Source organism: Parasteatoda tepidariorum, chromosome 6 (genome assembly GCF_982258835.1).
Source record: "Parasteatoda tepidariorum strain Cologne lab strain chromosome 6, Ptep-v5.0, whole genome shotgun sequence".
Taxonomy (NCBI): Eukaryota; Metazoa; Arthropoda; class Arachnida; order Araneae; family Theridiidae; genus Parasteatoda; species Parasteatoda tepidariorum.
Window position 1 is genome coordinate 95,525,946 of NC_141760.1, and position 14,830 is coordinate 95,540,775.

The 14,830-nt window shown below is 28.7% G+C and overlaps 1 protein-coding gene across 2 annotated transcripts in view; it reads right to left on the reverse strand.

Annotated features, from left to right (window-relative positions):
* Positions 1–251: 251 nt before the first annotated feature.
* Positions 252–14,830, reverse strand: part of LOC107438564 (glycerophosphocholine cholinephosphodiesterase ENPP6) — an 81,884-nt gene continuing 67,305 nt past the window's right edge. Inside the window, exons 6-8 of one of the 2 annotated variants that reach the window (XM_043047481.3) lie at positions 11,861–11,998; positions 6,356–6,470; positions 252–552 (exon numbers count right to left, since the gene is read on the reverse strand). In XM_043047481.3, the coding sequence (XP_042903415.1) occupies positions 314–552; positions 6,356–6,470; positions 11,861–11,998 (492 nt within the window). In that variant the 3' untranslated portion in view covers positions 252–313. Of the gene's footprint in view, positions 553–6,342; positions 6,471–11,860; positions 11,999–14,830 lie in introns of both variants that reach the window. The other variant, XM_071178369.2, reaches the window with a different exon arrangement.

Here is a 14,830-nt window from a genome sequence, read left to right on the forward strand (position 1 = left end):
AACCGTCCCTTTTTTAATAAAATTTAGTTTAAAAAAAAATACATTTTTAGTATTTTTAGAGATTACGATAATTTTTTTTTCGTTCGTAGAGATATATAGAGTTTCAATAAAAGAAAAAGATTCTATAAAATATTAAGTCAATGTGAAATAATAAGCGCTGAAGTTGATACATCCATCTTAAGAAATCGCCTTCCTGACGACTAAATAATTAGAAACCAACAAATGATTGACTCATTAAAATCAATAGACACTTATTAAAATAGCGCACTTTTATTCAAAACGCCTTTATATAAATATAAATGCACACCAATAATTAGGTAATTCTTGAAAAATAACTGTGACTTATAGAGTTGCAGAGAAGTACAGTAGATGCAAGAATTGTTAGAGACAGTTTAGAAATCTTCACTCCCGAGGAATATCTGAGTGCGGTTATTCCTTTCGTCACGGTATTTGTTCCGTTATTTGGAAGAGGCTCGATTCCCAAAAGCTCACATAAAATGTTATATATGTACACCATCTGCAAAGGTTCCGAAATGTAGTTCTTTTTCAGACCTGAAATTAAATAATGTTAGATGTTGACATGAACATTTAGTATCTAAGTTTAAGTTTTTTTTTTATTTATCATTACTGGTTATTAACCTTTTGACACAAATGGGACACCGGTGTCCTTTTTATCTATTTTTTTCCGGGTGGAGCCTAGATTGGCTTTCTCCGTGGCGATTTTTTGAAATTTCGCCAAGCGACTTTTTGAAATCTCGCCAGACTAGATTTCGAGGAGATATGTTGCAACCTTAATGCAAGTTATTTTTTATTCTATTAAAAATATTTTAATAAATTTGAAATAATTTAAATTGATTTTTTAATAATGAAAAACAACTTTGATCCAAGTAATAACCGCAAACTTGGCGAGATTTCAAGAAGTCGTCAAGGGGTGAGCTATTCTAGGATTTTACCTTTTTACTAACGCTCTAATTAGAACCAAAAATAAAGTTTGGTAATTTTCAATTATAAAAAGCATTCTAATATAAAGTCTGTTAGATTATCGGAATTATATTTGTACTAAAATATAAAATTCAAAAATATATCAATCATTGATTACGGAAATTAACAGAAGTTTCAATAATGAATAACTGTTTCGCTTAGATCTAAACTGCAAATAAGTATAAATTTAAAAAATTATTGTTGGAAAGTGAGCCGTGATTGGATGATTTTACCTTTAACGCTGAAAAAGACAGCAATGTTTCATGCTATATTTAATAATCATCAATTATTAAAATGTTAAATAGAATATTTTTCACTTATTTCGACCAAAATTAATATAAATTAATAAAAAAACAAAGAAAAATATATTCAATAAAAATTCTGAGTAGAAATGTTTCGCAAAGAGCTCAGTTCAGAAAAAGTGACAAAATAGTGAAATGTGTTTTGAAATCAATAACTATAACAGGAAGTATTTTTAAAAAAAAACACAGTTTTTCAGTTCTTAACAAATTAAATGTTGTTTATTATGGTTCGCAAAAACATGAGTTCAAGTATTTATTTATAAAGAACATTTATAAAGTAAACATATTTACCGTTTCGAATTATATTGATTTATAATACCATCAAGAGCTTAATTATGTTAGAATTAAATAATTGTTTTGTATTGATTTATTCATTACTATCGATAATTTAGATTACTACGAGATTTTGATAAATAGACGAACCATGAAATGTAAATGACGAATCACTTCCATTCAAAAACCCTCCTATTATATAAAAATATTTGCTTTAAATGAAATTATACAGCAAGAAGATTAAAACATTAAGAAATATAAAATATCTTAGAAAATAAAACTTGAAAACTAAGTTGAAATGCATAAAAACCAGTTGAATTTGTATATTTCCTTATGTAAGTTGATATAAGAAATGGGTAAAATGAAAAAAAAAATTTCCACATGTTATTAATTAGTAAAGGAGATAAAAATATTAATGTGGAAAAGAGAAAAAAATTGCAAAACTACAAACTCTTTAATGATGTTTAATAAATCTGGAAAAAATTCTAATAAATTCTTTTGGAAATAAACTATAATAATTCTAAATAAATCAATCTTTATTATTCGTTAAATAATTCTTAAATTCTATTAGGTTTTAAAAATCCCTTTTTTCTTTTCTTTCAGTTTTAAATGTCCAAGTGTTTTTTTTTCTATTAATTTGAGTTTAGAATTTTAAATATTATGGAGTTTTAAATAATATAAGAGATAGGAATTAAGAAAAAAATTATATGAAGAATTATAGTTTACTGAGAAAAAAATTTCTAACTCTCAAAAAAAGTTTTTTTAGAAGTACAAGAATCCTAATGTAAAAAAGAAAGTATATTCTGTGGTTATTAACATAGAAATACTCAAATAAATCATTCATCGCAGCTCAATTTGTGAATGCATAATTTCGGAGATTACTTTTATTTAATTTGAAACAATAGGAAATTGAATATTTTAGCGGGACTATAAATTCAACCATCTTAACTTTTGTATTGTTAAAATTCATGCGTTAACAGAATTTAAAAGAGAGAATTTGAACTGAAAAAAAAATTAAACGAAGCAGACTAATTATCTTAAGCATTTAATGAAATAAAATTTTGCCACTTTCGTAATTGCGTATGCTACGTAATACGTAAATACTTAGGTAAACGGACGGAGCGTTACGAACTTACGTAAATACGCACTGAAACTAAAATTCCGTAAGAAAAATATGAATACTGATTTCTTATGAATGAATATGTGTAATAATGTGGTTTCGAAATCATAAATATTTGAAATTTCAGTAACTTGTTTGCGTTAATCTTGTATTGAGGGTAGAATATTTTGCATATCTGATAGGTATGGAGACGGAATTTGTTTACAATTAAGAACTAGGGAACTATAACTTGAAATATAAGTTGACTACAGTAAGCAATTACTACACTAAGAAAAAAAGGCATGGTAAAACCACCAGAATATGGCAAGAACCGTGTTTCTGACTCTACAGGAACACCAAAAAGCTCGGTTATTTTTACCGCAGCGCTTTGATAAAGATTTTAGTTAAATTTATCATAAAGTATAGTGTTGTGAAATGTGGTGAAACTTGGTAAATGTGGCAAAATTTGGTAATTTTATCTTGATTCCTTATTCCTTAGATCCATGGTATGAAAACCATATATTCGGTTAAATTTACTTTTCAGTTTTGAATTTTTTACTAAATGTTTGGTAATAAGAACTATAATTTTAAAAACCAGAGTATCTGGTAAACCGTTAGTAATTGAACGGGAAAATTGCCAAATGAATGGGTTATAAATAACCATATATTTTGGTTTTATCACAGAATTATGTTTTTTTCATTTTTTTTCGCCAGAAATGTCATTACCATACAATACGGTCATTTTACCAAAGTTTTTCTCCGTGTAAATTAATTTAGTTTTGTAAATTGATTTTTCATTTAACTATGCTTTTCTCAAATAAAAAAAGGAGGGAAAAAATGTTACTGCTCTGCAACAAGAATTATCACTAAAATCCCTATGGTATAATGGTTTATTCCTAACATTGAACAATGTCAATTTGACCACACTTACACTTAACCGAAAATAACTCCTCTTTCCTTGTATTCACTTCAATTAACGACAAGTAATTTCTTTGTATATAATCTTCTTACAATTACCTGCCATTATAGAATTCTTCTGCCTTTTTTTCAGAATAGTATCATTATTCTTCGCAAAAAATTCTTAAGACAAACATTGTTTGAGTTGCAGTAATTGTTTAACGCGCAGTTTTTTTTTCCTCCATCGATTTGCAATTAATCGGAATGTGTTATTTCTTTTGCAAATACTTATAGCGAAAGAATTCTTTTACTCATTCTTTTTTTTATTTAATAAATTTATTTTCGTTTTCAGTTGGAAGATCTCCCTTGAAAAAAGTTTACTAGTATCAATCCTGGAATAATTTAGAGCATACGTAAAAGGAAAAAAAAAACTAGATATTTGAAATTCATATCGCGTGTGTTCACGGGTGTTTGTGCAGTGTAGGCAAAAAATCTTTTATTGACCTTGTTAGATTTTTTTTTTATTGAAACTGTATTTTTTTTATACATTTTACGCAACATTTGTTCTAAATCGTTTTCACGACCAATATTTTAACAATTGAAATTATTTTTGTTTTTTCTGTAAGAAAAATGTGATAAAAAATTTACTTGTTTCTATTTATGTAAGATTGTTTTAGTTATATAGATATATAAAAACGTTTCAAATTTTATTTTTGTAAATTTTAATATTTTTATGTAACTTGAAGCACGAGATATCTCTCATTAGGTTTATTACACTGAGAAAAAAAAAGGTATGGTCAAAATTACCAGAATATGGTACCGTGTTTCTGTCTCCATGAGAACAACAAAAAGCTCGGTAATTTTACCCAACCCGCTTTGTTAATAATTATGGTAAAATCAATAATAAAATATGGTTTATAATGTGAGATAAAATTCGGTAACTGTGGTAAAATTTGGCAATTTTATAGTGATACTTTAGAAAATGGCATAAAAACCATTTATTCGGTTAAATTTACTTTTTAAGTTTTGTATTTTTTAATAAAATTGTGGTACTAAGAATTATAATTTTGAAAACCAGAATTTCCGATAAACTGTTACCAAATGAATGGTTTAAATACCGCACATTTTGGTTTTTATTACTAGAATTATGTTTTTTTTTTTAATCTTAGTTCTTTTTTAACAGAAATGTCATTACTATATAGTACGGTAATTTTACTAGAATTTCTACCTCCGTGTACAGACAAAAGTTTCTGGTATTGAAAGAGACAAAGTTTATTTTTAAAGTTCATTAGTTATAGATAATGTTTCCCAGCAAAACTTTGATTCATGCAATAATTAAGCTTACCATAAAACTACTTTGTGCTAAGGTTCCGTTTAAAAAATCATTATAAACATACATTTGTCTCGACTATGTCAATTTTTTTTATTATCGTCGTAATAAGAATCACTCTCTCATTTTTTATCGGTCTCAGAAAGTTCTTTAACCAAATATTTTTTCGTGAAGTCTTCGTTATTTTAAATATAGTCTTTTATATACATGTACAAAAGTTTCCAGCGTTGTCAATTTTTTCAATATTTCATACGTTATGATTTTTTTCTTCTTTCTAAATCATTCCTTCTAATCATTCAATATACCTGCTTTTATTTAAAAAAACTCAGTGGCGTGACAGCCCATAAAGGGCCAAATCTCAGTGACCATCTCAGTTTTCTTGACCTTAGGCTTTGGGGTGCAGGAGCAGACGTTTCGGTTAGGTGGTCAGGCGAACGTGAATCCCCCAATGTTTAATTCCCAACCATGTTTGGTACTCATTTATCGACCCACTGAAGGGATGAAATGCCGAGTCAACCTTACCCGGCCTGAGGATCGAACCCAGGACCTATGATACGGGAGCGCTACCACTCAGACCTGCCTTTATTATTTATGGCTTTTAACCTAATAATGAATTAGTGCATAACAAGTGCTGTAATTTTACATTTTCTGAAACATGTTTACATATATTTCATAAGGTAACATAGGCAATGTAAAACAGTAAAAAATAAACAAATATTATAATAATTGTCAATTTTTTTAAATTAAATAAAAGAAACTCCCTCTATTTTTGAAAAAAATAGTAATTGATTTGTAGTGAGATGTGGGATTTAAACAAGAGCTAACAGAATAATACCATGTAACAACATTTTAAAAAAAATGCTGTATTTTTCAGAAAAATTATTTGTCTTTGACTTAAGTTATTACTAACGTTTGAATATTGATTTTGGCATTAATAGGGTACGCCATAAAAAAAACCTCGGACAAAACTATTGCATCACGGAATAGAAGTTACCTAATTTCTTTTTTATTTGTGTGTTCATTGCTTTTTTATTTACCACATTAATTATAAAATATTTTATTTTACATGTCTTAGTTTACGAATTGTTTATTTTTTGGATTTTGCGACAATGTCAAGCAAAAGATCTGCTATTTTAGAGTTGATTAAGCGAGGAAAACGACAGTGAAAAATCGTTCGTTTGCTATGTACACAATCATTGTACGCGAAAGTTTGGAATCTAAAACAATCGCTTCTTTGGGAATGGGCTGGATTAAAGGTCTTGCAACCCATTGCTGACAATTTCAATACGCGATTGATATTTATTTGGCATAGAATTTTGCTTTTCGGCACTATGCTTCCCAACCAGAACGTAGATAGTTGAATTTCGCGAATCCAACTATCTTTATTCTTACCTCAATGAGTGATGTAAAAAAGTACCTGAAAATGAATTATCTTCATTAATAAATTAAAGAAAGTTTACCGAGTAGGTTTACCTGGTCCTCTTGCGAAAAATATGCCTCTCATATCAGGTACTTCATACGGATCATATCCATGTGAACCTAATGAAATTGACGATCCGGTTGGAATACTTTTGCCAGGGATATCTAACTAAAAGAAATGCATCATAGTAACTCACTCTAACATTTATATATCTCATTTAACATAGTACCAAACAGGATAGAAAATAAGGATAATGTGGCGTTTCACATATCACATGTTAACTTGATTCCATCTTGAGGTACCTTTTGATAGATGAAGGTTGGCATAGTCTAAAATTAAAAATAATGAAGGGATTTAATTTTAGACTATGTCAACCTTCATCTATCAAAAGGTACCTCAAGATGGAATCAAGTTAACATGTGATATATACTACTGAATTAGTATTTAACATTTATAGTGGTAGTTACGCCACAATATAATCACGAGCCATAACACTCTTTATAAAACTCAATTAGCATTAAGACCCAAATGTGAACAATTAAATTAAAATAAAAGATACTTGATAAAGGCGTACATTTAAATAAAAAAATGTATTTACATTGATGACTAAATATATATATTTTTATTTTTAATGGCAGGATTTAAATATAAAACCATAGAGATAACGAGTATAGCGAGAAAAAAAGAACATAGATATCAAGAGAAGCAACTGTAGTAATTGTCTATGAATTCAAAAAGCCGAGTAGTGGTACGCAAGGGAACATTAAAGTTTGGCAAAAGATGAGATGGTCACCGTCTACGATCCGTCCCAGATTACAAAGACTATAGATAGTACAGTAGGGAACCGATTATCCGGAACGATCGGGACCATCGCTATTCCGGATAACTGATTTTTCCGGTTTTCTGAATCGCTACAAAAAGCCGTTTTTTTATTGTTAAAGCCAACTAAAAAAAAAAATTAGAAATAATCTTAAAAAGAGGAAAAAACGATGAAGTAATACACTAATGATTATTTCCAAAATGATGGTAAGATAAACACCTTTCAAAAAAGAAAGAAAAATCTTAAAATCTTATGAGGAAAAAAAATTTTTTTTTAAAAAAATGGGGGGAAAATTTATAGAATTTCGTTCCGGTTTTCTGAATTCCGGATAACGGGTTCTGTACTGTACTTGAAACAAAGCGATAACAGTGTCAATGCTTCGGGAAACAGTCATAGCCAGTGGCGAACTCAAACTTAAGCACTATACTAATTTTTAAAAAGAATTTGTTGAAATAAATTTGAGATTAAACTTAGAGCTAAGCCTTTAACACATAGACAGTTTTCTTGCATAAAACTCTCCATTCAAACCAAAATAAGGCGCTAATGAATTAATACATTAACTTAACAAGCAATGATCGGAAGCTTATTAAGGTTTCCATGAATCAATAAGTTTTACATTAGAAATATCTGGACTTCTTAATTTATGAAGCAAATCACATTACTCATTATAACTTAAAAATAATTATAATATAGCAAAACAAAACAAAAACTTTCACTAACACTCATATTCAAACCATGTCATAAGGGTTGAATCGTCGAGGAACATTCCAGTGACTTTCAAGTCATGTCTTGGCCCCCAAATTCACCTGATCTTAATCCAATAGAGCATTTGTGGTCGTACTTGGAAAATCAAATTCGTGCTGCCACGCTACCCCCGCACAATGTAAGGGAATTGCAGGACCAGTTGGTGAGCGCTTGGTACCAGATACCTCAGACTACCTATCATCACCTGGTGGAATCAATGCCACGGAGGGTGCTAGCAGTTTTGAGGGCTAAAGATGGTCCTACATGTTATTAGCAGGGTGGTCATAATGTAATGGATCTTCGGTGTATACCAACAAAATATATTTCGAATTAACACTTGCAATATAAATAACTTTAAACTTACTTAAAAATACTTGCATCAAAACTAGCATTAAAAATCAAATAAAAAACATTTGTATCAAGGCCTACATTTAAAGCACAATTAAATCCAAAAAATACCTACATTTGTACTCTATAATAGATACAAAATTAAAATAAAACCGAAATTCAAACTCTAATAATATAAGATTGCAGTAACTAATTTAAATAAAGCACCTTTGGATAAAAACTAAAATAAAGCACATTTTTATTATAACTTTTATTTATATTAAAATAAACACATTTGCTTAATACGAAAGCTGAAAATCAGATTACACAGAACAAAAAAAAAAGAATATAAAAAGTGAAATAAAATTTTTTTTTGTTATAAACTATGCTTAAACCCAACTAAATCACATGTGCATTTATACCAAAGTTAATTTAAGAAACTTGATTTACAAGATAACTTAAAATTTTGACATATCAGTTTCTAATATTTTTTTAAAGTGCATTGTCATATAAAGCTACTTACTTGAAAAATTAATTATGCATATTGAAAACTAAATCGAAAATATTCCTCTGAAATTATTTAAATGACAAAATAAAAGTATGTTTCATAAAAAATAGCTTAATAATAAAACTTAACGGAATAATTGAAACTTATATTTAATTAAGTGATGAATAAATAGTTAGAAAATAGAAAGCCTTCAAAATATAATTTAAAGCAAATTATTTACATTGTTAATTAATTTTTATTCAGGTTTTCTCAAAAGTAAATATCGAATCACTCCAAATTGTAATTTATAAACCATCGAAACCATTTGTAATAAAAGCCAAAGCTTAATAAAAATGTCAAGTAACATTAACATATTTTTTCAAATTATTATTCCGTTTTACAAATAACACCTTCTGCCCTTTTAAATATTAATAAAACTTGGAATTATTTTATTCTTAATTCTAACCACTAAAATTTCACAAACTTCTGAAAATATATCTTACAATTATACGCTGTTGTGAGTAAAACATGTTATAACTGCATTAAAATATGTCACTAAAAAAACAATTTTTACGTAAAACGAAAATATATGTATAATATGTATACCTATTAATATTTTATTACGTGATGATTACATTTCCCAGGGAAAAAAAGGTAAGAATGCTTTTAAAATTTTATTGAATGCAAATTATACGCTTCGAGTTTTAAAATTCATGCATTATTCAAGATTTCTAGTAAAGAGAAACGTAGAAGTTAGAATAAATTATATTTTCCGTATCTCTAAATGTTTTCGCAGAGACAAGTAGCTTTTTCAACGCCAAGAGCACGCACGAAGAAATTGGTTCATTAGCATAATATGCGAGTAAAATATTGTACTGAATTTATTGTTTCAAAATTAAGTTTTACAATACATTTTGCTGCTTGCAAGCTTTTTATTTCTAATTATATGATACTTGCGGAATTGTTTTGATAGATTTTTTTCTCAAACAACTAATGGAATTTGCAATGAAACAGTTAACAGTGTTAGAAATGGACATGGAACTTTTTTCCTTATTGGCGAAATTTTTTAAGAAATGCTCCAAACGATTAGTTCGTTAAATTGATTTAGTTACATCTTCATTTGTTTCAAAATACATCACATCACATCACATCACATCACATCAAACGCATAATTAATGTAACGTATCATTTAATGTCATTCATTAATTGATAATATGGGAAAAAACTAATAGAATTGATCACAATTGATTAAGTTGTTCGCAATAAAAAACAAAAAAGTAGTACATATTTAATGTCATTCATTAATTGATAATATGGGAAAAACTAATAGAATTGATCCCAATTGATTAAGTTGTTCGCTATAAAAAACAAAAAAGTAGTTCGCAGTCCTCACACTGTTAGAATCTTCATTCCAAAATTACGTTAAAATAATCGGCACATTCTCTCTATCAAATTAACCAGAAAGTTTACGGTAAAGAACAGTTTTTACCTTTGCAAGTATATTTTAACCATTTACAACTAGCATGGTTTTGAAATCGTAAAAAACTGAACTCATAATTAATGTAACGTATCATTTAATGTTATTCATTAATTGATAATATGAGAAAAAATTAATGGAATTGTACACAATAGGCTTAAGTTGTTTGCAATAAAAACAAGAGCAGTTTGCAGTCCTTACACTGTTAGAATTTTCATTCTAAAATTGTGTTTAAATAAATGGTACATTCTTTCCATCAAATTAACCAGAAAGTTTACGGTAAAGAGCAGTTTTTACTTTTGCAACTATATTTTAACCATTTAAAGCTAGCGTGGTTTTGAAATCGTAAAAATGTAATTTAGCTGGACATGGGAGATAGTGTAGCAGATTTATGGTGCTGCCATCTATGCGTGGATGAGAGTATCATATTCTAATAGCCCAGGGTCGTAAATTGGGAGGGCAGGACACTGGAAACTCTTCATGTGTTGAAAGAAATTGAGGGAATATTGTGGTGTTAACGCTGGGATTCGAACCCCAATTCTGTTGGTTACGAAATTGGCAGATTTGCCCTCTAGGGTATAATATCTAACTATATTTGCAAAGAACTAAGTGGTTTCATTAAGTGGGCTAAGTAGGTTAAAATTCTGGTTGCTTAACAATGTTAAGTGAAAGAAAGGTTTCTCTTATAAGAATAAAATGTCTATCTAATACGGTTAAAGAATGAACAATTTTTCTCACAGTTAACAGTTAGAATACCATCTTATTTACGGTCATTTGACTGTTTTGTTTAAATCCATAAAAATAACAATGAAATGAATTGTTATTTAGCCATTTTTTCCGAGAAATTTAACAGTGCACCAGGATTCGGACAGGGTAAACTTTCTTGAAAAATGAGTGTATTAACCTCTGTACAATCACATCATACAGAGCAAATTGTTTTGAATCCAGACAAAAATTGATAGAGACTTCTCAATATGTACTGAGATAATGTACAGTGCATAAAAAAAAGGAATCACGCTGAATAACTTTTGATCTAATGTTCGGATCGTCACGTTCTAGGACTCATTCTTACTGGTTCGAGGAGGTAGCTTTAAACATGCTAATTAATCGGTGCAGATAGACTATCTTATTGTTTTTTTACTGTGCCTTTTTTCTTCGGAAAAAATTTATACCCGAAAATATTATGGACATCAAGAAGGAATTGATCTACTCGAAAAACATCAAAAAGGAATTTTTACAAGAATGGATTGAACTTGGGGAGGTATAAGTAAGAATTTTAATGAATCACAAAAATATTATTGGCTAAATCCAGGGTTCGCTCATTAAAAGCGAGCTATGCTCCAATCAACTTAACATAGTACCAACGAAGTATTTATAATTTTTTTGTTAAATTCGGGTTCTCGCAAAGACAGGATTCGTTGTAAACGAGTTAGACTGTACTTCACGATTAACAAATAAGAACCCATGCAAATTCCAAAAACATTTGAAAATTTGAAAATTAACAACTGCAAGAGTAAAATCAGCAAAAATTAAGGAAATTATATAGGTATTAATAAATAATAATCATTGCAAAATTGTATAAAAAAAGAAAGCTAAAGGAAGCAGATCTATTTCTTTAAAACTTTTCATTGTGATCTCTCACTTAATGTTGTGGAATAATCATAAACAACGATCAAAACTTTATATAGCAAAGAATTTCTTACTCCTTTTATATAATAGTTTTTGGAAGCCACAAGTAATATGGGAAGGGTAAGTCTGTTATTCTTTATGTGATAATGCTCTGGTATTTCATCTTTCAAATATACTCGAAGTCCATCTATTCCTTTGAGAGCTTTATAAACCTGTAACAAAAGAAATATTATAGGTTTTAAAAAATATTTTAAATGAACTTATTAGATATAGATAATGCACAAACCAATTTTTAACATAAACTTTTAGTCTTGTGGTCGCACTTAAAAATCCGAACACATGGTTTGTAAGACCTATTTTGTTAAAAAAAAAGGTTTTATTAAAAAAACATAATAAATAAATTTATCAGATGCATACGACGCTCAAATTAAAACCATTACGCCTAGAATAACTTTTTATTTATTGTTCGGACTTTTAGGTACTACACAAAAAATTGATAAAATTCGAACACATGGTTTACGAGACCCATTTAATTAGTCTTAAATAAAACTGTCTATGTTAGTTATTAGACAAAAAAATATACTTTCGCTTATTTTGCTTACATTTTTTAAAAAGGATTTCTGAGTCTAAGAATAGTGGTTTCAATGCTAAATAAAAATATATATTTTTATTTATTTTATTCGATTCTAGCTATAAGCACCACTTCAAATATTTATCTCTTCACTAATTTCACTAACTGTTTAATTATTATACTTTTAAACCTGAAACCGCATTTTTGCTACACGCCGGTAAGTTTGATTACTTTTTACTTTTATTTCATAATTTTCCAACTATTTGTTTTTTGCGATATCGACACATATAAAGAATAATTTTTATCTTAGGATAATTATTCTTTATTCAGAAATATCGCATTTATAGCAATAGACGTGTCTTGATAACGACTATTGCTTTCACCATTCTTGTTTCTCTTCAATTTAGTTTTTATTTTATCCATGTTTTATATATATCTATCTATCTATCTATCTATATATATATATATATATATATATATATATATATATATATATATATATATATCGTCATTCTAAAGGTAATTTTTGGGGGAATTATTAGAGAACAACAGCAAATGGATTGTTCTGACAAAGCAAATGTTTGTGAATAAGACTGGGGGAAAAAGTTTTCGTTGCATTTAAACAAATATTTGATGTTTTCTAATTTGGATATGCGGATATCAAATCTGAAATTAGTTTTTCTCCAAAAGCTACAAAAGTTTTTAAATTTCAATTTTTAGTCTACTTTTCTCGAAATGTACAAGTTAAAAACGTTATATATAAAAGAGGTCACATAAATGTGGCTACAAACTTCCAAAGAAGTTAAGGCACATCATCAGGATTAAAATTGCATAGGAATCCATCCCCGCAAATATCGTTGTACGCAACTAGGAGTGATTCCCTACTTTACCTGCTCAGAAGCACACGAAGAAACAGTTCATAATAGGGAAGTGCCCCTAGTGGCGTAGGGCGAAACTTCTGGACATGAATTCCAGTGCAATTATAATCGATGAGGATTTTCTCTAATTCCTATAATCCCTGATGTCATCCCTAAATTCACTAATAACTGATGATGTGCCCTACCTCCCCTAGAGAAATTTGTCACAACATATATGCGAGACCCTGTAATATATAACGCTTTTAAATTTGTACATTTCAACTAAAGATAGAGTAAAAAAGTAATTTAAAAGAAACTGCAACTTGGATAGAGAAATCGATTGTAGATTTGAAATCAGCTGCCTTAAAATATTCAAATCCATTAAAAACTCGCATGCAACAGAAAACTAAAAAGAAAGTTTTCCCCATTGTAATCATACTCAGTTATTTTCCTTAATTTCAAGTTAGAAACAAACATGAAAATATATCGTTGGTTATGCAGTTTTGGAAAACTTTTCTTTTACTATATAGTTTTACTTAATAATTCTCAGAAGCTTTGAAAGGAAGTTTTTTCAGGCAGTATTCCTTAATTTATATTTGTGCAAACGGTTGAAGTATCATTGTATTTTAGTATCATTGTATTTTAGAATCATTGTATTTTAGAATCATTGTATTCTCAGAATCATTGTATTTTAGTATTTTTTGTCTGAAACTTTCAATGAAAATAATTCTGCTTATCATTTTAAAAACAAGAATTTTTTTTCTTTTTCTATTGTTTAATTAAAGAGCCATGGTCTAAGAAAAGGAATACGCGTTTTAATTATGTCAAATTTTTTCGAAATATTTTAAACCGTCAGGTTGCTTTAGATATAGCAAATATCCATGAAACATGATGAAATTAGAAAAATTATTCTTTACAAGTTCTATAATTTTTATTTTGCTATGCATCTAATTCAGATTGTTGAAACATTCATTTAATTTTATTTTACTAACTGTGATATTTTTTAATGAGCAGTACTGTTTTTTTTTAATATATTAGTCATCTGTATAAATGGATTCTTACACCCCTCTTAATAACAGAGAACAAATTTTTTCCCGTACTTATACAAATACTTGATCTTGTTTGATTTGGGTTTGAAGTTTTCAAATCTAAAAGTAGTTTCTCTCCTAAAGCTTCAAAAAATTTTTAATAATCCAAATGGGATTTTTAGTTTTTTTTTTGTCGAAATGTATAAGTCGAAATGTGTAACGCTATCTGTAACGGGGCATCGTGTAAGTGTTCGACCAAACCAATTAGGGTACACCATCGAGATTAAAGTTGTAGAGGAACCCATGGCCACAAATGCCATCAGACGTGGCTGGGGGCTCTTCCCTTATTATTATTTCTTCAGAAGCACACGAAGAAACAGTTCATAATACGGGAAGCTCCCCTAGCGGCTTATGACATTTCGGGAGATGGGTTTCGATGCGACTTAAATTTTGATGTTGCACTCCTTTAAAATTGTGTCGCAACATTTATGCGACTCCCTGTTATTTATAACGTTTTTAAACATTTCGACAAAAAATTCGCTAAAGATGACGTTAAAAAACTCGAGTGTTGATTTGAAATCAGTGATA